General features: G+C 46.4%; 1 protein-coding gene across 1 annotated transcript in view; it reads left to right on the forward strand.

Annotated features, from left to right (window-relative positions):
- Window positions 1–25,928, forward strand: part of tyro3 (TYRO3 protein tyrosine kinase) — a 106,846-nt gene that overhangs the window by 49,056 nt on the left and 31,862 nt on the right. Inside the window, exons 7-11 of the mRNA XM_073040324.1 lie at window positions 3,465–3,660; window positions 6,554–6,696; window positions 15,822–15,963; window positions 17,886–18,012; window positions 21,935–22,041. Of these exons, the coding sequence (XP_072896425.1) occupies window positions 3,465–3,660; window positions 6,554–6,696; window positions 15,822–15,963; window positions 17,886–18,012; window positions 21,935–22,041 (715 nt within the window). The remainder of the gene's footprint in view (window positions 1–3,464; window positions 3,661–6,553; window positions 6,697–15,821; window positions 15,964–17,885; window positions 18,013–21,934; window positions 22,042–25,928) is intronic.

The following is a 25,928-nucleotide window of genomic DNA, read 5'->3' on the forward strand; positions in this document are numbered from 1 at the left end:
AGGTCCGCCCTGTGATGCTTCTCTCCCTGATAGGGCGAATATCTTCTGCGCTCAGTTTGATGCACGGAACGACGTGCTGGCGAGAAAGGCCTCCTTCCCCCAAGGAGCAGTCACTCTGTCTGACGTGAGGAGGACTCTGTCCAGGGTCAGTCTAAGTAAAGCTATGGGGCCTGATAATATACCTGGTTGGGTGCTGAGGAACTGTGCAGCCCATCTTCAACATCTCTCTAAAATAATCCACTGTTCCCACAGACCTCACCCACCATCATCCTGGTGCCCAAGAGGGCGACAATAACCTGTCTTACTGACTGCTGTCCAGTGGCACTGATCTCAATGATAAAATACTCTGAATGTCTGGTTATGGATCACATTAAATCGCATCTTCCTGCTACAATGGACCCTTTCCAGTTTGCTTATTGCTCAGACAGGTCTACCGATGATGCCAAAGCCTCTACGCTCCACTCTGTCCTGTTCCGCCTGGAAGGTAGTGCCTCATTCACCAGGATGCTGTTCAGCAATTCTGCATGGTGATTAATACCATCATTCCTCAGAAGCTGGTGGGTAATCTGTTCTCGCTGGCCCTCAACCTCTCTCTGTATCTGGGTCACAGAAAGACCACGGTCAGTCCGAGTTGGCAGCGATATCTGCAGCTCCATCGTGCTAGGCACTGGCGAGCCCCGCCGGGGGCTGCGTGCTCAGCCAGCTGCTGATGCCTGACCGCACTGCTAGATCCAGTTCAAACCAAGTCATCAAGGTCACTGACGACACGGCAGCGGTGATGAGGCAGCATCCAGAGTGGAGGTAGAGCGGCTGCTAGGAGGGTGCAAGCACAACAACTTGAGTCTCAGCCTGAACAAGACCAAAGAGATGATTGTGGACTTTAGGAAGGTGCAGGACGACCACTCCTCACTGCACATAAACGGCTCCTCCGAGGAGAGAGTTAGGAGCACCAAGTTCCTGGGAGTGCGCATTACCTGAACCTTAAACACCATCTCTTCTGTTAAAAACGCACAGCAGTGTCTCCATTCCTGAGGAGATTGAGGCAAGTGAGGCTCTTTCTACCACCCCCCCCCCCCATTTTAACCAATTTTCACAGGATCACCACTGAGAGTTTCCTGACCATCTGAAACAGGAATTGCAAAGCTGCTGACCGCAAGTCCCTGCAAAGAGCGCTGAGAGGATCACCAGCGACTCTTTCTCACCCATTAGAGATATTTATCAGGGGTACTGCATACGCAGCGATCCCTCCCATCCATCCAGCAGCCTCCCTGACCCCCCCCCACCCCCCCATCAAGCAGGAGGTACCATCCCATTAGGACAGGAACTGCTTCTTCCCCAGGCAGTGAGGCTACTGAACTCCCTGCCACCTCCCTGCTCTCATCACTTATGAAGCGGCAGTAATGTTATACCGTTAATTTTTACTATTTGTATTATGTATTTGTTTATTTGTTAATTTGTTTGCATTAATATACTTTCTGTGTGAGTTATATGTCTTGTGTTGTGCACCCTGGTCTGAAGGAATGTTCTCTCGATTGGTGGTATACGAGTGTATGGATGAATGTCAAAAAACTGAAATTGAACTTAAACCAGTACATTTTCACTTTCCCTGTGCTTGCCAGGTGTTGGTGTGCTAATTTTGTTACTTATTCAATTCCCAGTGCCTCTCATTCTCCAATAAGTTCATTGACAGACAGAGGGACTTTACAGAACAGCTGGGAGGGGAACCTTGTCTACACTCGATATATGTAATGAGGTGTGGGTGGATAACCAAGCAACATCTGACATCTGTTGGAAGTAATCACCCTGTTCCCCAACCTCTTTTGATCAAATTCTCTTGAAAGTTTAACAGTGGACGAGTTGATGACAAACTTTGGGGAGGTGATAAGGGGCATAAAGATTGAGGCAGGCATCTAACTGGAAGAGACGTCAAGTGAGCCCAGTACCGGTGATAAACCGAGGGATTTCTCATTTGCATAAATCCAGACCTCCTGAAGAGTCTGGAAACTTACCTTAGTGTCTCCTTATGTCATGTTGTACTAGCCCCATAGTGCACGAAGGGTTAAGGAACAGGACAGAAAGACCTCTCCCTCTCACTCTTGCTCACTTATTCCCAATCTCATTCTACACAAAGTGCAACCACAAAGTCTCCAACGTATAATTGTCCGTAACTTCCGCCACCTCCAACGGGATCCCACTACCAAGCACATCTTTCCCTCCCCCCCTCTTTCTGCTTTCCGCAGGGATCACTTCCTACATGACTCCCTTGTCCATTCGTCCCCCCCATCCCTTCCCGCCGATCTGGCACTTATCCTTGTAAGCAGAACAAGTGCTACACCTGCCCTTACATTTCCTCCCTCAACACCATTCAGGGCCCCAGACAGTCCTTCCAGGTGAGGCGACACTTCACCTGTGAGTCGGCTGGTGTGGTATACTGCATCTGGTGCTCCCGGTGTGGCCTTTTATATATTGGTAAGACCCAACACAGACTGGGAGACCGTTTCGCTGAACACTACGCTCGGTCCGCCAGAAAAAGCAGGATCTCCCAGTGGCCACACATTTTAATTCCACGTCCCATTCCCATTCCAATATGTCTATCCATGGCCTCCTCTACTGTCAAGATGAATCCAAACTCAGGTTGGAGGAACAACACCTTATATACCGACTGGGTAGCCTCCAACCTGATGGCATGAACATTGACTTCTCTAACTTCCGTTAATGCCCCTCCTCCCCTTCTTACCCCATCCCTGACATATTTAGTTGTTTATTTTTTTTTTCTCTCTCTCTGCCCATCACTCTGCCTGTTCTCCATCTCCCTCTGGTGCTCCCCTCCCCCTTTCTTTCAACCTCCCCTCCCGTCCAAAGATCCTTTCCCTTCTCCAGCTCTGTATCACTTTCGCCAAACACCTTTCCAGATCTTAGCTTCACCCCACCCCCTCCGGTCTTCTATCATTTCGCATTTTCCCCTCCCCCTCCTACTTTCAATCACCCCCACCTTGTACACCCAGACCGACCTCCCAACTTCAAACTCAACACCGCGAGTGCGGACTCACCCCCACCTTGTACACCCAGACCGACCTCCCAACTTCAAACTCAACACCGTGAGTGCGGACTCACCCCCACCTTGTACACCCAGACCAACCTCCCAACTTCAAACGCAGTGCCCTGAGTGAAGAAGGCCAGCGTGCCAAGAACCTTCTTCTCCACCTGTCTACTGATGACTCCACTTTCCAGGGAACCACATATCAGTTAGATATCAGGCTACGTGGAGTCTCCTGGATACATGTTAAAGGGATATTCCATGGTTTTGGAATGTAAGGCAGGAGTGAAAGGAATTTTGCTCTCAATACCTTTCTGTGCGGGTGTGAACTTAAATGTATAATATTGCTTGTCAGCGCAGGTTGATTGTGAATAATTCGGTTTTTTTGTCTCTCTCTATCTCTGTCTCTCTCTCTCTGTTCCTCCAGGTTTTTGATCCCAACAAGGTCAATGCTAGTTCAAACACTAACATATCCTTTGAGGTGACTTTTCCTGTGCCGCCATACAGCCGCACAATCGGAGAACTGAGTCCATTTGCGACCTGTGGCATTCGGATCAGCTGTAGCAACGAGGTTGGGCCTTCGGAGTTCAGCGAGTGGATGCAGTTTCGGACGTCTGAAGGAGGTGATGTGATCTCCTGTAGCAGGAGAAAATTAGAGTTTATCAGGGCACTCATTCTCTCCACTCTGTGCCTGTTAAAAGTTGCTTCATTCCCCTGGTAATCAGAGGCCTGAGTTTGAATTGTTGAGAAGTGTATGATCATGCACTTTGGTAGAAGAAATGAAAGGGCAGACTGTTTTCAAAATGGAGAGAAATACAAAAAACTCAGGTGCGAAGGGACCTGGAGCTTTTTGTGCAGGATTCCCTGTAGGTTAATTTGCAGGTTGAGTCCGTGGAGAGGAAGGCATTCATTTCAAGAGGACTAGAATATAAAAGGAAGGATGTAATGTTGAAACTTTATAAAGCACTGGTAAAGGCCTCACTTGGAATATTGTGAGCAGTTTTGGGCCCCTTAGAAAGGATGTGCTGAAACTGAAGAGGGTTCAAAGGAGATTCATGAAAATGATTCCAGGATTGAATGGCTTGTCACATGAGAAGTGTTTGATGGTTCTGGGCCTGTGTTCACTGGAATTCAGGAGAATGAAAGGTAACCTAATTGAAACCTATTAAATGGTGAAAGGCCTTGATAAAGTGGATGTGAAAAGGATGTTTCCTGTGGTGGGTGAGTCCAAGACCAGAGTGCACAGATCAGTTTAGAGGGGTTTCCTTTTAGAAAGGAGATGAAGGGGAATTTCTTTAGCCAGAGAGTGGTGAATCTGGAATTTGTTGCCACAGGCAGCTGTAGAGACCAAGTCTTTATGTATATTTAAAGCAGGTGTTGATAGATCCTGGAGCATGGAGAAAATAGGAGATTGGGGCTGAGAGGAAAATTGGACCAGCCGTGATGAAATAGTGCAGTAGACTTGATGGGCCAGATGGCCTAATCCTGTTCCTATATCATATGATCTTATGGTACTGCAAGTGGAGACCTTAAATTTCAGGAATGAAACTATCTGGGATGAAAAGCTGCTCAGAGATTGTCTCCCAAATCTGGGAATGGGATCCAGGCAGTCAGTAATCTAGGAACAGCCAGTGATGGAGCATGTTTCTCAGGTATGTTCCCAGTGAGGTCAAAGATACTGTATAGAACATCATCTTTCTGTGTAGTTTCAGCACAATAGGAGGTTAACTATGGGAAAGGCAAATAGTGTGAAGCAGGCTCTTCGTCCCATTGCAACAACCATAAGACATAGGAGTAGAATTAGGCCATTTGGCCCATCTAGTCTGCTCCGCCATTCAATCATGGCTGATCCCTTTTTATTCCCCTCCTCAACTCCAGTTCCTGGCCTTCTCCCCATAACCTTTGATGCCATGTCCAATCAAGAACCTATTAATTTCTGCCTTAAATACACCCAATGACCTGGTAACAAATTCCACAAATTGACCACCCCCTGGCTAAAGAAATTTCTCTGCATCTCTGTTTTGAAAGGGCGCCCCTCTATCCTGAGGCTGTGCCCTCTTGTCCTAGACTCTCCCACCTTGGGATACATCCTTTCCACATCTACTCTTGTCTCGGCCTTTCAGTATTAAAAAGATTTCAATGAGATCCTCTATCATCCTTCTGAATTCCAGCGAGTACAGACCAAGAGCCTCGTATGATAACCCTTTCATTCCTGGAATCATCCCTGTGAACCTCCTCTGGACCCTCTCCAATGCCAGCACATCTTTTCTAAGATGAGGGGCCCAAAACTGTTCACAGTACTCAAGGCGAGGCCTCACCAGTGCCTTATAACCAGCAAGTATCCAAAACTCTGATCCCATTCTTTTGTTCCTTAACTTCCCGTAGATTCTACCTCTTCTCCTATACTCCAGAGACAATTACCCTCCTAACCCACATGCCTTTGGTGTGTCAGAGGTCACTGAAGCACCCAGGGAAAACCCACACAGTCACAGGCAGAACGTGCAAACTCCAGACAGACAACACCAGGCTGAGCCTGGGTCATTGGAACGGTGAGGCAGTTGTGCCAGTGTGCTGGGCCAGACGATGATGGTCATTACAAGATGACTGTGATGCAAGAACCTGTACGGTTCACTGGTGCCTCCTAGGGAATTCTCTACCCGAGGAGTCACAAGCGGCTGCAGGTGCTGGAACCCGGAGCGACAAGCAGTCTGCTGGAGGAATCAGACCCTCGAGCAACATCCGTGCGAGATGCAGGCAGTTGACCGGAAAGAATGACATCTCCTTTCCTCCCACAGGTGCTGCTCGACCCACTGGGCTCCTCCAGCAGGCTGCTTGTTGTTCCATACTGTGTCCCATGTGACTCCAGGTCATCTGATCATTGTCATGTGTAGTCAGATACAGTAACAGATCATTCCGTAGTACAAGTGGAAAAAAGTGACCACAGAATGCATTTGATTCCCGAAATCACCCAGGGGAACGACAACTTAACACAAATTGCTCAAACTTGTGAGATTGTCTCCCAAATCTGGGTACGGGATCCAGGCAGTCAGTAATCTAGGAACAGCCAGCGATGGAGCATGTTTCTCAGCTATGTTCCCAGTGAGGTCGAAGATACATTGTCTTTCTGCGTAGTTTCAGCACCACAGAAAGTTAACTATGGGAAAGGCAAATAGTGTGAAGAAATAATTGACACCAACTAATATTTTGTAATTTCACTCTGCAGGAGTGAGATTGCTGAGAAGGCAGGAGAATAGGGTTGAGAGGGGTAATAAATTAGCCATGATTGAATGGCAGAGAGAGCAAACCTGATGGGCCTATTTGTCTAATTCTGCTCCCATGTCTTATGGCCTTGTGGTCTTATAGTATCTGGTATCATTCGTGTGGCTTGTTATGGCTGCTGCGCTGTGGAGCTGAATTCACTGACATTACATTAGCTGCACCTTGTAGGAATGCTCTGACTGCTACTGGGATTTTCTGTGCTTGCATCTTTGTGACACGTGATGTGTTTTCTCACAGCCCCGAGCGCCTCACCAGGGAATGTGACATACTTCTACAATGGCTCATCGTTTGTGATTCAGTGGGATGAGATAGCAGCAGGCGATGTACATGGCGATCTTCTTGGATACGTGGTGGAATGGAGCGGGAAGGAGGGAAAAAAGGTGGCTGCTTACAGAGACACTCTTTCATCGTAATATATGAAATGTACTGTGCCTGTATACTAATTCCTGTTGTTAGTTGAATAGCGTCCTATCACAGGGTGACAAACTTAGAAACCTGTAGCTTTCAGTAATCCTGTTAGAGATACTATTGAGAAACCATCTGCAGATCATAGGACCACCCACCACACCCCCACCCCACATACAGCCTCCTGTCTTTGAATCAGTGCTAAGCCCATCAGCAGTTATCTCCAGGAGCCGAATTCGAGTGTACCTGTCAGCTTTTTTATCCTCAACTTACCTGCATCTATGTATCTGTCTCTCTCTGTCTCTCCTGTTAACAGTTGGCCATCGTTACCGTCCTTTTCAAAGTCAGTTTTGCCTTTACGTTAGTTCTCCATCTTTGGTTTTTGGAGGGTTCTTAACTAACATTCCTTTCTGAAAGCATACTGGGAAATCGCTCCCAAATAGCCCCACATCACACAGCTTTTCTGCTTATTCTGCCCCTTTGAATTCTCCATACTATTTCCTTTGTCCAGTCATTGTCCACACCCAATCCTTCCTGAGATTCACATGCCCAGGTACCAACCAGCTCCAAGCTTGTGCTGAACTTCCCTGATCAATACATCCAACTCTTCAGTTCTCCAACTTGCTAATTATTCCCGTAAATCTACTCATTAAATTCTCAATGCTTTAAGGAGATTCACATGAAATCCACTTTATTGGAAACAACACACTCCTTGATTTACCGAGTAATCTAGTGAAAGTCTTGCAGTTAGACCTATTGCTTCCTGTCCCTAGTTTATTGGTTTCTTATTGCAGTATGTAGCAAGATACTGGGTGGCAGGGTGGAGGTACGTCTCTACTACTATAGGAGATGTAAGGCACTCCTTCCCTCCGCTAGCCTCAGGTGTAGCATCTGCTTAGCACCCCACCCCCCCCCCCCACCAACCTGATCAGGGTCACTGAAGCCGTGGGAGCAGGTGGTGGATGGCCATACGAGCAGCCAGTACACATCACAAGTCCTGTTTATGTGACCACTGATGCCAGGCAGACAGCCTCTGGACAGTCTTGATAATGGCTGGCGTCTCCCGTCTTTGTTAAAGTCACTGCCCAGAAGAAGACAAAGGCAAAACACTATTGTAGAGAAATTTGCCAAGGACAGTCATGGTCAAGACCATAAGCACTCACATCAGATGACACGGCACATAATGAATGAATGAATTATGCTAATATATAGTAAAAAAAATCTAGTTTTTTTAAAGAGAAAGGTTGAACAAGTTAGGTCTTTATTCTTTAGAACATTGAAGGTTGAGGGGGGACTTGATAGAGGTATTTAAAATTATGAGGAGGATAGATAGAGTTGGCGTGGAAAGACTTTTTCCATTGAGAGTAGGGGAGATTCAAACAAGAGGACATGAATTGAGAGCTAAGGGGCAAAAGTTTAGGGGTAACACGAGGGGGAACTTCTTTACTCAGAGCATGGTAGCTGTGTGGAACGAGCTTCCAGTAGAAGTGGTAGAGGCAGGTTCGGTATTGTTATTTAAAAAAAAAACTGGATAGGTACATGGACAGGAAAGGAGTGGAGGGTTATGGGCTGAGAGCGGGTTGGTGGGACTAGGTGAGAGTAAGCATTCGGCACGGACTGTAAGGGCCAAGATGGCCTGTTTCTGTGCTGTAATTGTTATATGGTTATATGTGTGCCATTCAGGCAGATCATTAGTACATCCAGGTAGGTGAAAGGAAACAGAGTAGGCAAGGATCTGGCAGATGGAATTTAATATTGGTAAATATGAGGTCATCCACTTTGGAAAGCAAATAGAAGGTCAGATTATTATTTAAATGGTGAATAATTACAACATTCTGTTGTGCTTTGTGACTGGGAAGTGCCTGTGCGTGAAATGCAAAATGTTGGTTTGCAGTTGCAACAGGTTGTCACGAAGGCAAATAGAATGCTGGCCTTCATCGCTAAAGGGATTGAATTGATGTGCATGGAGCTTATGTACAGGGTACTGGCGAGGCCGCATCTAGGCTATCGTGTGTAGTTCTAGTCTGCTTGCTCGAGAAAACGTGTACTCACAGAGGTGGTTCACCTGGTTGATTCTGGAGATGGTGGGTTTAGTGTATGAGGAGAGATCGAGTCGCCTGGGATTTCATTGGAATTCAGAAGAGTAAGAGGGGATCTTGTGAAAGGAGGAGGTAATATACATGCTGTGAAATGTTTTTTTTATACTGGTAGGTGAGATCAGAACTAGGGATCCTTCTCTGAAGAGTAGATTAGGATGGAGATGAGGAGGAACTGCTTTTCCCAGAGAGTAATGTATCTGGAATTTTCTGCCCAACGAAGCAGTATAGGCTATCTCACTAAATATATTTAAGACAGACAGATTTTTTCATAGCTGGGAATTAAGTGTTCTGGGGAATAGTCAAGTAGATGGAGCTGGGTTCGCTGCCAGATCAGCCATTATCTTACTGAAAGGTGGAGCAGGCTCGACGGGCCCAGATGGCCGACTCCTGCTCCTATTTCTTACATTCTAATGAGTGCACAATACAGTGCAGCAGCTACAAAACAGTGCAGAGCAGCGCCAGAAGGAAGATCAAAGAATCCTAAAAGAAAAGACAGAACACTGGAAGCACTCAGGCCCAGCAGCATCTGTCAAGGCAACAGGTCTATGTCAACATTTCACGTTGAGAACCTGCATCAGGACTCAACCTGTTGAGTTCCACCAGTGATCTGTCTTCGGTTTCAGCTCCCAGAATCTGCGGTCTCGTTAGTCTTCAAAAAACCTTCGGCTTTTTGATGTTAAAGTGAGGTACCTGACAGATATGGAGAAATAAAGCACAGCATAAATGTCGCAAGATAAGATAAAACATCATGGATAATGGGCTAAATTAAGAAGCTGGCAACATGATCTGCAAATGACAGCAGAGGCTGTTTTTTCCTATTGATAAAGGGTCATGGTCAGTCAGCATGTTGCATATCATGCACAGTCCCGCTCTCTATACATGAAGGATATAGGGGCATGCACAGTGAAGATTCACCAGAAAGATTCCTGCGGTGAGGGAGTTTACCAGTACAAGGAGAGCTTATGTAAACTAGGGTTGTAAGTACTTGGGTTTAGAAGAAAGAGATGTGGATTTCATTGGTTACTATGCACTAGGAATTATCCAAGTTTCAGGGTTCAGGCTGCCGTTCCCGGACCCAGGGTTCAGACTGCCGTTCCAGGACCCAGGGTTCAGACTGCCGTTCCTAGACCCAGGGTTCAGGCTGCCGTTCCCGGACCCAGGGATCAGACTGCCGTTCCTAGACCCAGGGTTCAGGCTGCCGTTCCCGGACCCAGGGTTCAGGCTGCCGTTCCCGGACCCAGGGTTCAGGCTGCCGTTCCCGGACCCAGGGTACAGGCTGCCGTTCCCGGACCCTGGGTTCAGGCTGCCGTTCCCGGACCCAGGGTTCAGACTGCCGTTCCAGGACCCAGGGTACAGGCTGCCGTTCCCGGACCCAGGGTTCAGGCTGCCGTTCCCGGACCCAGGGTTCAGACTGCCGTTCCCGGACCCAGGGATCAGGCTGCCGTTCCCGGACCCAGGGTTCAGACTGCCGTTCCCGGACCCAGGGTTCAGGCTGCCGTTCCAGGACCCAGGGTTCAGGCTGCCGTTCCTAGACCCAGGGTACAGGCTGCCGTTCCCGGACCCAGGGTTCAGTCTGCCGTTCCTAGACCCAGGGTTCAGGCTGCCGTTCCTGGACCTTGGGTTCAGGCTGCCGTTCCTAGACCCAGGGTTCAGGCTGCCGTTCCCGGACCCAGGGTTCAGGCTGCCGTTCCAGGACCCAGGGTTCAGGCTGACTCTTACGACACTGGGCACTGGGTTCCACGTGGAGTCGATGTGTCTTCAGGTTGGAGTGTCTAGAACTGAGGTTATGGTCTTGGAGTAAGGGAAAGAGCTATTCAGGATAGAGGTCAAAGGAAATTTCTTCAGTCGGAGGTTATGAATCTTTTGCATTTGCTGCCTTAGAGAGTGGTGGGGTGGAGATACGTCTCTACCAAAGGAGGTGTAAGGTGCTACTTCCCTCGTAGCCTGCAGGTCAACTTGGGGAAGGTGTAACATCTGCTTAGCCCCTGATGAGGGACACATGAAGCCATGGGAGCAGGTCGTGGATGGTCGTACGAGCAGCTGTTGCGTATCACAAGTCCTGGCTATGCGACCACTAACACCAGGGAGACAATCTCTGAAGAGTATTAATAATGGCTGGTGTCGCCTGTCTTGTAAAGACGCTGCCCAGAAGAACACAATGGCAAACCACTTTGTAGAACAATTTGCCAATAATAATCATGGTTGTGAGACCATGATTGTCCACGTCATACAACACAGCACATAATGATGATAATGATGATGATTATGATGGTGATAATGATGATGATGCCAATGATGATGACACTGAAGATGGTGATGGTGACGATAATGATGATGATGAAGGTGATGACAACAATGATGATGATGAAGATGACTCTAGAGGACTGTGAATATTCAGTTGCTGAGTATATTGAAAGATGGGGATTGAAAATTTTTTAGATACTACAAGAATCAAGATTTAAGGATTTGTGCAGGGAGGTGGTGCTGAAGTAAATAGTCCACATGAGCTTATTAAAAGTTGGATGAGGTGTGAGGAGCCAGATGACTTTCTCCTGCTTTTGTTTCTTTTGTCAAAGCTGTGTCTCCTACAGACCAATCAACGACTTATACAGAGAGGAGTCCCAGTCCGTGAACCATTTCAAAGTGTAGGCACGTAGTGTGAGGAAAGGTCATGCCTTAGATCTGCTCGGTGTGAGCAGATGAAAGCTTCTCTTCTATGCTGCTGAAGAAAGACAGTGTTTCTGTGTGGGGACTGTCTACCTAACATCGCCTGTAATGCGCCTTCCATCGCTACTCACTACACGTAGGGGGTAGGAGGGCATTTTGTCGTTATTTGGACGTGGGATTTCCCTGTGGAAGGAGTGGGGCTACATCGATGGGATGAATTACAGGAACTGCAACCTGTAATAAACATGATCTGGGAGAGATTTGAGAGGCTGGGACATTCATGCGCCATTCTGCATATATTCCAAGTATATTGTGAATGCTGCATGATTTTAAAAGATGTTAATCAATGCCCTGTGAGTAGTTGCTGGACATACAGCATTCGAACCAGTGGGAAATAAGAGCCAGAGAAGGCCATTCAGCCCATCGAGCCTGCTCTGTCATTTAACATGATCATGGCTGGAAATCCAGAGTCAATAGCCTGTTCCAACTTTCTTACCACACCCTTTGCTCGTTCAAGGCCTCAGAAAAATATCTAAATCCTCCCTGATTACAGAGTCATCGAGCAATTCAGCATGGGAACAGGCCCTTTGGCCGGATGAGTACCTGGTGACTCACTTCTAAACTATTACCATTTGCCTGTGATTGGTCATATCCCTTTAACTCTTTCCTACCCACATACCTGTCCAACAGTTTTTCAAATGCTGTTAGTGTATCTGTCTCAACCACTTCCTCTGGCAGCTTGTTCCATGTGCACACCACCCTCTGGGGAAAAGAGTTAACCCTCAGGTTCCTAATAAATTTTTCCCCTCTCACCTAAAAACCTAAGCCCTCCACCTTTTGATTCCCCAAACCTGGGAAACAGATTGCACATATCATTCTTTCTATACCCTTCATGATTTTAAATGCCTCTATGATATCACCCCTCATTCTAGACACCCCAATCAATAAAGTCCTGATTTGCAGAACCACCCTCCATAGCTCAGTTCCTTAAGTCCTATCAACATACTCTGAAATCTCTTCTGCACTCTTTCCAGCTCAGTTGCATTTTTCCTATAGCAGGATGATCAAAACTTGAATTGCTTTCTGTGGTAAAGAACTTCAGAGATTCAATGTTGTCTGGGAGAAGAAATTTGTTTCAATCTCAGATCTAAATGATAACCCTGCAATCCCTGGTCTTGAACGTCCCAACCATTGGAAGCCTCTAGGCTGTCCGGTCCTGTTGGGATTTAGAGGGTTCCTATGAGATACCTTCTCACTCTTATAAATTTTAGTGCATTCATTCATTCTTTATGTGCTCCATTGTATGATGTAGGCGATCGTGCTCCTATCCACGACCATGATTGTTCTTGGCAATTTTTTCTACGGAAATAAGACCATAAGATATAGGAGCAGATTCAGCCCATTTGGCCCATCAAGCCTGCTCTGCCACTTCATAATGGCTGATCCATTCTTCCTCTCAGCCCCAATCTCTTGTTCACCCACCCCCATCTCCCTTCACTGTCTTGACCAACCTCTGCCTTAAATATGCGTGAAGACTTGGCCTCCACAGCCACTTGTGGCAACGAATTCCACAGATCCATCACTTTCTGGCCAAAGAAAATCCTCCTCAATTCCACTCTAAAATAACCCTCCCCCCTCTATTCTGAGGCTGTGTTCTCTGGTCTTAGACTCTCCCACCATAGAAACATCCTCCCCACATCCACTCTATCAAGGCCTTTCATCATTTGCCAGGTTTCAATTAGGTCACTTCTCATTCTTAATTCTAGTGAATACAGGCCCAGAGCCATCAAACACTCTTCATATGATAAGCCATTCAGTCCTAGAATAATTTTCGTGAACCTCCTTTGAACTCTCTCCAGTTTCTAAAATAAGGGACCCAAAACTACTCACAATACTCCATATGAGGCCTCCCCAGTGCTTTATAAAGTCTCAACATTACATCCTTGCTTTTATATTCCAGTCTTTTTGAACTGAATGCTAACATCGCATTTGCTTTCCTCACCACAGACTCAACCTGCAAATTAACCTTTAGGGAATCCTGCACAAGGACTCCCAAGACCCTTTAGACCTCAGAGTTTTTTTGTATTTTCTCTCCATTTAGACCCTTTCATTTCTTCTACCAAAGTGCATGACCAAACACTTCCCGACACTGTATTCCATCAGCCATTTCTTTGCCCATTCTCTAATCTGTTTATGTCCTTCTGTAGCCTCTGTATTCCCTCAACACTACCTGCCCCTCCACCTACCTTCGTATCATCTGCAAACTTTGCAATAAAGCCATCAGTTCCATCACCCAAAGCATTTACATATAATGTAAAAAGAATCAGTCCCAACACAGACCCCTGTGGAATACTGCTCATCACTGGCAGCCAACCAGAAAGGGCTCCCTTTATTCCAACTCTTTTTGCCATTGCCTTCTTCTGGCCAGTGACTTTACAAGCTCAGGTGACCCCAGCCATTATCAATACTCTTCGGAGATTGTCTGCCTGGCAACTTTGGTTGCATAACCAGGACTTGTGATGTGCCCCAGTTACTCATATCACCAGCTATCACCTGTGTCCTTGAATTCAAGTGACCCTGATCAGTGGGGGCTAAACAGGTGCTGAACCTTGCATAAGGGTGACCTGCAGGCTAGTGGAGGGAAGGAGCACCTTACACCTCCTTTGATAGAGACGTGTCTCCATCCTGACAAAGAGCCACCCACTTTTACACTAATTCCCTTCCAACCCATTTATTTACCCCATATTCTTAGCAGCTTTCACCAGATCTACCACTCCCCTACACATTACGGTCCATTTACAGTTCAGCGGCCAGTTAACCTAATAAACCCACAATTACTAGGATGTGGGACGAAACTGGAGACGCACGCTGTCACAGGACGAACATGCAAACTCCACACAGACATCACCCGAGGTCAGGATTGAACCTGGAGGCGTGTGGCAGTGGCTGTACTGACCACGCCACTGTCCCACCGAGGTCTTCGGGGTATTATGAAGATCTGACTTATGTGTTTGGAAGGCGGCCAGAATGGATTTGTCAGCTGCTGCAGGGTTGTAGGCATTCTTCTGCTGTGAGCAAATGGAGCATTTCAATTGTGGCAGAGTGGCAGAGGCCCTTCGGCCCAGCTCATCCATGCTGACCAGGATGGCTATCCAAGCGAGATCCGTTTACCTGCACTCGGCCCATATCCCTGCTTTTCCTTTCCATGTATTTGCCAAAACGTCTTTCAGATATTCTCGTTGCATCTACCGCAGCTTGTTCCATTTACTCACCACCCCCTGTGTGAAAACTTTACCCCCGATCCCCATTAAATCTCTCCCCTCTCACCTTAAATCTTTGTCATCTGGTTTTAGACTCCACTACCCTGAAAAAAAGACTGGCTATCTGAGTTATCTCTGTCCCTCATGATTTTATAAACCTCAATAAAGTCATCCCTCAACTTCATATATTCCAGGAAAAATAGCCCGACGCCATCTGGCATCTCCTTTTACCTCAGGCCTTGCATTTTCATGAATCTTCTATGTGCCCTTTACAGCTCTACCTAAGCATTACAAAACCAAGCCTTGGATCGTGTGACTGAACAGGAAACTGTCCCTTCTCTTCAATTTTAAATGAATGTGCAATCTGCACCATTTCCAAGTCAGTCCTGCAGGTCTCCCAGCAACCTCCCTTTCCATCCCATCCTTGTTTACTGTCCAATAAGTCTTTTTGCTTATTTCCTGTGTAATTACCATCCATTCTGATCTGGTTTGTATTTATGTAACTTGGCATCCAACAATAATTGGGATTAAAAGATCAAAATTCACAGCTAGTGTTGCTAACCAAAACTGCAGCAGTTTTGAAGATGGTGATATAATCTCCTCCTGGTTTAGACTGTAAACCCATTTGGTGGCTAACTTCCTTCTGATGTGTGTTCAACAGAAATACCATTTACCTCTATCGCTCACTAACAGTTCTCTAATGCCAAGCCTGGATTAAACAGTTTGCCCATGGCAAGAGAACACAGAAAAGTGGTTGTATTGTTTGCAGCATCAATCAAGAATAAGAGACCCTTTGAGAACTCAAATGTGTTTGCAAGATTTTGTGAATCATACCAATAATAGTTTCCAGGGAGACTGTAAAATGCAATGAGCTGGCCAGTCATGTGAGGCACTGTGGTGAAGAGATGAGGTCTGTATGTGATAATTAAAAGCTGTGTCAGGGCACTCTGCTCCATGTGGAGGCTTTTCAGACTAGCATTTTCAAGGAGCCTTGTGAATCCACTGCTGTGGTTAGAAATGGTGTGTTTGCACCTTTCGCGTTGGTATCATGAGGATTTGTGCATTTCTTTGCAGGTGATCCCAGTGAACGCGGGAACCCAAGTTATCCTACGCCGCTTCGATCCATCTGAGAAGCATTCATTTCGGGTGTGTGCACAGACTGCAGGTGGCAGGGGCCCGTGGAGTGAACCAGCGCTCTTCCTAGGCCAGGAGCAAGGTAAAGAAAACTCCCCTCTCTTCTGTTTGGATAAGGTTGCTGGACTTTAATATCTTGGCATGTGCACAGGGAAGTTAGGACTGGTCACTAAAATGTTTATGTTGAATATCTCAACCCTCCTCTACATTTATTGTGCAGCAAAGAAGGGTCTTACACATCTGTACGGGTTTGTTGAAGGAATATTCTGATTGGCCCCATCCCCTGCCAACTTGGTGGCATCTGCACAGCTGGAATTGTACACTGTGGACCCAAGTCCAAGCCATTGATGTAAATGAATACCCTGGTATTCCCTGAGGAACTCCCATCATAAACAATGGTGTTCATTCCAAAAATATGCCTTCGTTGCTAGTACTTCCTGTAACTTAGTACATTATCAGCACAAGCTGCCATTTCCCCTTGCACTGCCTGACCTTTATTCTTGATGTTAAGCCTACCTTCTGGCACCTTTTTAATGTCGTTTGGACCTCATTAACTATATTTTCCACTTCAACATTACTTTAGCCAAAGCACTATTGTTAATTAGACGGACCTTATCAAATCCATGCTTAATTTATCTGCATTGTCCAGGTGACTTCATCCAAATTACACGTACCAGTCTATAATCGCTAGGTATATCTTTAAACCCTCTTTTTAGAATGACAGTGTAACTTTCGCAACTTTCCAGTTCTTAAACACCGCCCCAGATTGGGACATGGTGGGACCTAGAAAAAGGGTTAAGGCACTGATGGAGGTGAATGTGGGGAATATATAGAATTTGGTACCACAGAGGGCTTGGAGGCCAAGATTAAAAAGGAAGCAGCTAAATCTCTAGTCAGAAAAGACATCAAGAGCTGGAGAGAGCAAATCTACGACGTTGGGATGGAGGGTGACTTCCCAATGGCTTGATGCTCCGATTGGATCTCCGACAGCCAGTCCCTTCTCCCCATCCACCCTCCTAGGCCCAGCTTCAGTTCCAAATGGGAAATGACACTACAGTTATATTGGAGGTGATTGAAGTTTGTGACTGTAATGGGGCCGTTGTGTAGCCACCTGGCAGACCACTGGTAATGGTGCATGACAATTTGTGAGCCATTGTGTTAATGCTGAAGGTTTGCTGACGTCATTATTCTTATCACTACAAACCAGACCATTGGCAACATACAGCACAGGAACTGCCTCTTCAGTCCACAATATTGTACCAAACTAATTAACTGTCAAGCTAAGCCATTTCCTTCTGCCTACACGATACCCATATCCCTCCATTCTCTGCACATTCATGTGCCTAACAGACTCTTAGTGCCATGTTTGCAATTACATCCACTTTCACCCCAGCTGTAAAAATCCTGCCCTGCACATCTCCTTTGAATTTACCCTTACCTGAAATGCGTGCCCTCTGGAATTAGGCACCTCAGCCCTGGGGAGAAAAAGATACTGACTGTCTCCTCTGTCTGTGCCTGTCGTAACCTTATGAACTTCTGTCAGGTTTTCCTTCAGCACTCAGGAGAAAACATCTCTAGTTTATCCAACCTCTCCTTATGGCCCCTGCCCTCTAATCCAGGCAGCATCCTGGTAAATGTCTTCTGACCCGTCTCCGAACCCCCACATCCTTCCTATAATGGGGGGGACCAGAACTGAATGCAGTACTCCAGCAGTGGACTAACTAGTGTTTTATAATGCTGCGGCTTAACCTCCTGACTCTTGACTGCAATTCCTCGGCTAATAAAGGCAAGCATGCCTTCTGCCTTCTTTAGCAACCTGTGCAGTAGACACTTCTAGGGCGCTATGGGCTTAGATCCAAAAGTTGCATCGACAGCTTCCCGTCAGTCACCACTGGCCCTCCAGCGAGCATCTCCCACTTGTTACCTCCATTGCAATGTGTGCTGCAAGGTGCTGAGCTTGGCACCTCAGGGCTAACCCTGCTCTTCATGACTTGTACCTTTCAGAGTCCAGGAATCGAAGGACACGTATCTCATGGGCACCTTTGATCATTGGCATCCTGTGCGCAGTCATAACTTTAATCAGTGTGCTGCTTGTTGTCTACCACATCCGGAAAAAGGAGCTGCAGTTTGGGTGAGTGGATCTTCATCCTTCTGATGATGGAATTAGCTCTGGCTCTGGGCCTGTATTCACTGGAATTCAGAAGAATGAGGGGTGACCTCATTGAAACCTATGGAATGGTGAAAGGCTTTGATAGAGTGGATGTGGAGAGGATGTTTCCTGTGATGGGAGAGTCTAAGACCAGAGGACACAGCCTCTGAATATAGGGGTTTCCTTTTAGAATGGAAATGAGGAGGAATTTCTTTAGCCGGACTGGTGAATCTGTGGAATTCTTTGCCACAGGCCGCTGTGGAGATGAAGTCTTAATGTATATTTAAGGCAGGGGTTCATAGATTCTTGATTGGTCATGGCATGAAGGGATATGGGTGAAGGCAGGAAATGGATTAGCCATGATGAAATAGCAGAGCAGACTCGATAGGCCAAATGGCCCAATTCTCCTCCTGTATGTTATGGTCATATGGTCTAACTTCCCTGCAAACCTCTCTTTGCCCATCTATCTTCTTTGAAAATATTCTTTAAAACACACCTTGTTGACTCAGCTCTGAATCAGCTGTTTTGTAGTATTAGATTCATAGAGGCATACAGTGCAGGAACCTGGGACCCCTGCTATTTGTGATTTTTATAGATGACCTGGATGTAGAGGTGGAAGGATCGGTGAGTAAGTTTGCGGATGACACGAAGATTGGAGGAGTTGTGGATGGAGCTGTAGGTTGTCGAAGGTTACAAGAGGATATAGACAGGCTGCAGAGTTGGGCAGAAAAATGGCAGATGGAGTTCAATCCGGACAAGTGTGAGGTGATGCATTTTGGAAGGACAAACCAGAAGACTGAGTACAGGATTAATGGTCAGTTACTTAAGAGTGTGGATGAACAAAGGGACCTTAGGGTTCAAATCCATACGTCCCTCAAGGTCGCTGCACAGGTTGATAGGGTAGTTAAGAAGGCCTATGGGATGCTAGGCTTCATTAATAGGGGGATTGAGTTCAAGAGTAGAGAGGTCATGTTGTAGCTCTACAAATCTCTGGTGAGACCACACTTAGAGTATTGTGTTCAATTCTGGTCACCTCATTATAGGAAGGATGTGGAAGCTATGGAGATGGTGCAGAGGAGATTTACCAGGATGTTGCCTAGATTGGAGAACAAGTTGTATGAAGCAAGGTTAGCAGAGCTGGGACTTTTCTCTTTGGAGCGTAGAAGAATGAGAGGGGACTTGATAGAGGTCTACAAGATTATGAGAGGCATAGATAGGGTGGATAGTCAGTATCTGTTTCCCAGGGCACCAATAGCAAACACCAGCAGGCATATGTACAAAATTAAGGGAGGGAAGTTTAGGGGAGACGTCAGGGGTAAGTTTTTTACACAGAGGGTTGTGAGTGCCTGGAATGACTTGCCAGGGATGGTGGTGGAGGCTAAAACATTAGGGGTATTTAAGAGCCTCTTGGACAGGCACATGGATGAAAGAAAAATGGAGGGTTATGGGGTAGTGTGGGTTTTGTACTTTTTTTAAGGATTATATGGGTTGGCACAACATGGAGGGCTGAAGGGCCTGTACTGTGCTGTAGTGTTCTATGGTTCTATGGAACTGACCCTTAGACTCAACTGGGCCACAGTGACCAATATTCCCAGCTAAGCTGCTCCCATTTGTCTAAGTTTGGCCCATATCCCTTTCCTATCCAGGTATCTGTCCAAGTACTTTTTAAATATTTTCTCCTCCTACCTCCTTTGGCAGTTTGTTGCATACACCCACCACCCTCTGAATGAGAAACCTACCCTTGCAATCATTCTGATGTCACTGAGCGATTCAGGAACAGCTTCTTCCCCTCGGCCATTAGATTTCTAAACGGTCCATGGACCGATGAACACTACCCTGACAGTCCTTCTGTTTCACTATTTATTTATTTTTGTAACTTATAGTATCTTTATGTCTTTGTATGACTCTGTATTTGCAACACAATGATTTTCAAATCATTTTAACCAGTGATAATAAATCCAGTACTGATTCTCTTTCTTAACCTCAATCTCTTCAATGACCTTAAGTTCACTAGCCCTGATCATCTTAATTTCACTATGGATGCCCAGTCCCTATACTCCTCTATCCCCACCAGGATGGCCTCAAAGCTCTCCGTTTGTTCTGGACTCCACACCCAGCCAGTTCCCCTCCAGCAGCACCACCACCATTCTCCCCCATCTGGTGGAACTGGTCCTCGCCCTCAACAATTTCTCCCCCAGCTTCAGCTTCTCCCACTTCCTTCAAACCAAAGCTGTAGCCATGGGCACTCACACAGGTCCCAGCTATGCCTGCCTTTTCATTGGCTATGTGGAACAGTCTATGTGTCAAGCCTACACCAGCGTTGCTCCACAGCTCTTCCTTGGCTACATCCATGACTGCATTGGTGTTACTTCCTGCACCCATGCTGAGCTCATCAATTTCATCAACTTTGCCTCCAACTTCCACCCTGCCCTCAAATTTACTTGGTCCATTTCCGACACCTCCCTCCCCTTTCTTGATCTCTGTGTCTCCATCTCTGGAGACCGTCTATCTACTGATATATTTTATAAACCCACTGACTCTCTCATCTATCTTGACTATACCTCTTCCCACACTGTCGCTTGTAAAAATGCAATTCCCTTTTCTCAGTTGCTCCATCTCCACTGTATCTGCTCTCAGGATGAGGCTTTTCGTTCCAGAACAACTGAGATGTCCTCCTTTTCCAAAGAAAGGGGCTTCCCTTCCTTCACCATCAACGCTGCCCTCACCCGTATCTCTTCCATTCCGTGCACATCTGCCCTCACCCTATCCTCCTGCCACCCTACCAGGGACAGGGTTCCTTGGCCTCACCTACCACCCCATCAGTGTCCGCGACCAGCGCAGCTGGTACTATCTCCAACAGGATCCCACCACCAAGCACATCTCCCCTCCCCCACTTTCTGCTTTCCACAGGGATCGCTGCCTACACAACTCCCTTGTCCATTTGTCCCTCCCCACTGATCTCCCTCTTGGCACTTATCCTTGCAAACTACACCTGCCCTTATACCTCCTCCCTCACTACCATTCAAAGCCCCAAACAGTCCTTCCAGGTGAGGTGATACTGCACCTGTGAGTCTGTTGGGGCCATCTACTGTGCCCCGTGCTCCTGGTGTGGCCTCCTGTCTATCGGTGAGACCCGGTGTAGATTGGGAGAACACTTCGCTGAGCACCTACGCTCCATCCACCAGGAAAAGTGGGATTCCTGGTGGCCACCCATTTCAATTCTACATCCCATTCCTATTCCAACATGTCAGTCCATGGTGTCCTCTACTGTCACGATGAGGCTACACTCAGGTTGGAGGAACAACACCTTATATTCCACCTGGGTGGCCTCCAACCTGATGGCATGAACATTGACTTCTCAAACTTGTGGTAATTGCCCTCTCCTTCCTTCACCATGCCCCGTTCCTGTTTCCCTCTTACACCTTATCTCCTTACCTGCCCATCACCTCCCTCTGGTGGTCCTCCCCCTTCCCTTCCTTCCATGGTCTTCTGTCCTCTCCTACCAGATTCCCCCTTCTCCAGCTGTGTTTCTCTTTAACTAATCGACTTCCCAGCTCTTTACTTCACCCCTCCACCTCCCGGTTTCACCTCTCACCTGCTGCTTGTGCTTCTTCCTCCCCTCCCCCTACCTTTTTGATCTGACTTCTTCCCACGACCTTCCCTGTCCCGATGAAGGGTCTCGGCCCAATATGTCGACTGCCTGAGTTACTGAGCAACTCCAGCACGTGGTGTGTGTGGCTCTGAACAGCTCGATCTCAGTAATCTCAGCAGTAAAGTAACCCCAGACATGTAACCTCAGCTCTGGGACGTTACAGTGAATGGTTGTTATTGATGTGACTTTACGATTCTGAGAAGCTGCATTGTATACTGACGCCAATTCTAACTAAGTCATTTCCCTGCACAGAGCTGCCTTTGCTCCTGTCCCTGCATCCAATGGAGTGGGCCAGGTGGTACAGTACCGGGCAGGACGGAGCTACAACCGCAGGGGAGCGATGCGCATCGAGGCCACATGTGCGTGAGTCTGGCGGCTGTTCCACTCCTTTCTGATGTGATTATGTTGCAGTGGACAAACTAACTCAGAAGTATCATGCCCGTTAGATACTCAGAGTCATTATCACCAAATTACAGCATGGGAGCCAAAGTAGGCCATTTGGCCCATCCAGTCAGGGTGTCACAGTAGTGCAATCAGTTTAGAGCCCCAGCGATCAGCAATCAGGAATCCAGTTCCCGCCACTGCCTGTAAAGGTTGTACATTCTGCTTGTGACCGCGTGGGTTTCCTCTGGGTGCTCCAGTTTCCTGCCACATTCCAAAGGCGTACAGTCAGGGTTGGGGTTAGTGAGTTCTGGGCGTGCTATACTGGGGCAAGAAGCGTGGTGACCCTTGCGGGCTGCCACCCAGCTCAATCTTCACTGATTTGATTTGACACAAACAATGCAATTCACTGTGTGTTTCAATATACATGTGACAAATAAAACTCATTTTTTAAAAGAGATCTCATTCTGATCTGGCATTCTGACCATTTACCTATCTTGCCTCCATATCCTGAAGCTCGTTATGTAATGTAAATCAATGCATTTTGCTGTTTTGATCTTGGGACCTTAAATTACTGCCTAGCATTTAAAACCCTCGGAGAAGAGGCTCATGTTTCAATAGATCTGGAAAAGGTGCTTTCTGAGTGCTTGTCAATGCTTTAAGATTATTCACCATGCCTCTGGATTCTTCGAATGAAATTCCTTCTTAACTTCTGCCCCATTGAATAATTTAATATGTTAAGGTCTCCAGCTGGGGGTTCTGCATGAACCTGTTCAATCAGAACATAGAACACAGACAGTACAGAACAGGACCAGGCTCTTTGGCTCATTGTGCTGTGCCAAACTAATTGAGCTTGTGAGCCCTAACCCCTTCTGCCTGCACATGATCCACCTCCCTCCATTCTCTGCAAAGAGCCTCTTAAATGCCTCTATCGTATCTGCCACCATCTCTACTTCCGGTAGAGCATTCCAGAAACCCACCCGTCTCTGTGTTTTTAAAAAAAAACTTACTTTGCCTGTGAACTTTCTTCTTCTCACTTTAAATGAATTCTTTCTAATATTAGATATCAGTAGAAAACAAATGCTGTTTGTCTGCATTATGTCTCTCATGATTTTATAAAATTCTAGGTTTCCCCTCGGCCTCTGTTGCCCCTGAGAAAACAACCCAAGTTTGTCCAATCTCTCCTTATACCACATACCCTCTATTCCAGACAGCATCCTGGTAAACCTCTTCTGCATCCTCTTCAAATCCTCCACATCCTTCCTAGAATGGGGTGACTGGAAATGAATGTAATACTTCAGATGTGGCCTAACCAGAGTTTTATAAAGCTTCAACTTAACTTTCTGACTCAGTGAGAGTTGAATGCCTACAAGATAGCTTTTTAGAGCAGCTTGTGCTTGAGCCTGCTCAGGGAAAGGCTATTTTAGATTGGATTTAGATTGTAATAACCCAGATTTTATTAGGGAGCTTCATGTAAAGGAACCTTTAGGATTCAGTGATCATAATGTGATTGAGTTCTTACTGCAATTTAAACGGAAGAAGCATAACTCAATGGAATAAAGGGAATTACAGAGGCATGAGAGAGGAATTTGCCCAGGTGGATTGGAGGAGGATACTGGCGGGGATGAGAGCAGAGCAGAGATGGCTGAAGTTGCTGGGAATAGTTCACAAAGCGCAGGATAAATGACCCACAGAGGAAGAAGTTCTCAAATGTCAGGGGTAGGCAACAGTGGCTGACGAGGGAAGTTAAGGACTGCATAAAAGGCAAGGAAAGGGCATATAAGGTAGCAAAAGTGAGTGGAGAGTTGGATGATTGTGAGGCTTTTAAAATTCAACAAAAGGCAACTAAAAAAGCTATAAGAAGGGAAAAGATGAAAAATGGGGGAAGACTAGCCATTAATATAAAGCAGGACACCAAAAGATTTTTCAGTTATATAAAGAGTAAAAGGGAGGTGAGAGTTGATATTGGACCACTGGAAAATGATGCTGGTAAGGTAGTAATGGGGGACAGAGAAATGGCAGATGAACTTAATGGGTACTTTGTATCAGTCTTCACTGTGGAAGACACTAGCAGTGTGTCAGAGGTCCGTGAGTGTCAGGGAGCAGGAGTGCTATTACAGAGGAAAATGTCTGAGGGAAACTCAAAGGTCTTAAGGTGGACAAGTCACCTGGGCCAGATGGACTATATCCCAGAGTCCTGAAGGAGGTTGCTGAAGAGATAACAGATGCATTGGTCATGATCTTTCAAGAATTACTTGATTCTGGCATGGTCCCGGAGGAATGGAAGATTGTAAATGTCACTCCACTCTTTAAGAAGGAAGGCAAAATAAAGGAAATTATATGCCATTTAGCCTAACTGTAGTGGTGGGGAAAGTGTTGGAGTCTATTGGTAAGGATGAGGTTATGAGGTACTTGGAGACTAATGACAAAATAAAGTCAAAGTCAGCATGGCTTCTGTAAAAGGAAATATTGCCTGACAAATCTGTTGGAGTTCTTCAAGGAAGTGACAAGCAGGGTTGACAAAGGAGAGGCAGTGGATGATGTCTTGGATTTTCAGAAGATGTTTGATAAGGTGCCACACCTGAGGCTGATTAACAAGATAAAATCCTATGGAGTTACAGGAAAGATACTGGCATGGATAGAGGAATGGCTGACAGGCAGGAGGCAGAAAGTGGGAATAAAGGGGGCCTTTTCTGGTTGGCTGCCAGTGACTAGTGGTGTTCCTCAGGGGTCAGTGTTGGGACTGCTGCTTTTCACGTTGTTTGTCAATAATTTGGATGATGGAATTGATGGCTTTGTGGCAAAGTTTGTGGATGATATGAAGATAGGTGGAGGGGTAGGTAGTGCTGAGGAAGCAAAGCGATTGCAGCAGGTCTTAGACAAATGGGAAGAATGGGCAAAAAAGTGGCAGATGGAATACAGTGTTGGGAAATGTATGATAATGCACTTTGGTAAAAGGAACAATAGTGCGGACTATTATCTAAATGGGGATAAGGCTCACAAATTAAAGGTGCAGAGAGATGTAGGAGTCCTCGTGCAAGACCACCAGAAGATTAATTTACAGGTTGAGTCTTTGGTAAAGAAGGCAAATGCAATGTTGGCATTATTTTAAGGGAAATAGAATATAAAAGCAAGGATGTAATGCTGACCCATTGAGACACTAGTCAGGCCACACTTGGAGTATTGTCAACAATTTTCGGCCCCGATTGTTAGAAAGGATGTGTTGTCATTGGAGATAGTCCAGAGGAGGTTGACGAGGATGGTTCAGGGAATGAAGGGGTTAACATATGAGGAGTGTTTGGCAGCTTTGGGCCTCTACTCAACTGGAATTTAGAAGAATGCTGGGGGTTGGGGGGGATGTTTTGAAAGGACTAGATAAGGTGGATGTGGAGAGGATGTGTCCTGTGGTGGGGGTATCTGGAACTGGAGGTCACAGCCTCAAAACTGAGGGGCAACCCTTTAGAACAGAGATAAGGAGGAATTCTTTTTAGCCAGATAGTGGTGAATCTGTGGAATGCTCTGCCGCAGACTGCGGTGGAGGCCAAGTCCGTGGGTATATTTAAGACGGAAGTTGATAGTTTCCTGATTGGTCACATCTAAGGGTTTGGCGAGAAGGCAGGTATATGGGGTTGAGTGGGATCCCGGATCAGCCATGATGGAATGGTGGAGCAGACTCGATGGGCTGAATGGCCTATTTCTGCTCCTGTGTCTTATAGTCTTGTGGCCTTATGGAGACTGCAAGGCATAGAAACAGAATTAGGCCATTCAGCCCATCAAGTCTGCTCTGCCATTTGATCGTGTCTGATTTATTTTCCCTCTCAACCCCATTCTTCTACCTTCTGCCTGTAACCTTTGATGGCGTTAC

The sequence above is a fragment of the Hemitrygon akajei genome, chromosome 3 (genome assembly GCF_048418815.1).
Source record: "Hemitrygon akajei chromosome 3, sHemAka1.3, whole genome shotgun sequence".
NCBI classification, from domain to species: Eukaryota; Metazoa; Chordata; class Chondrichthyes; order Myliobatiformes; family Dasyatidae; genus Hemitrygon; species Hemitrygon akajei.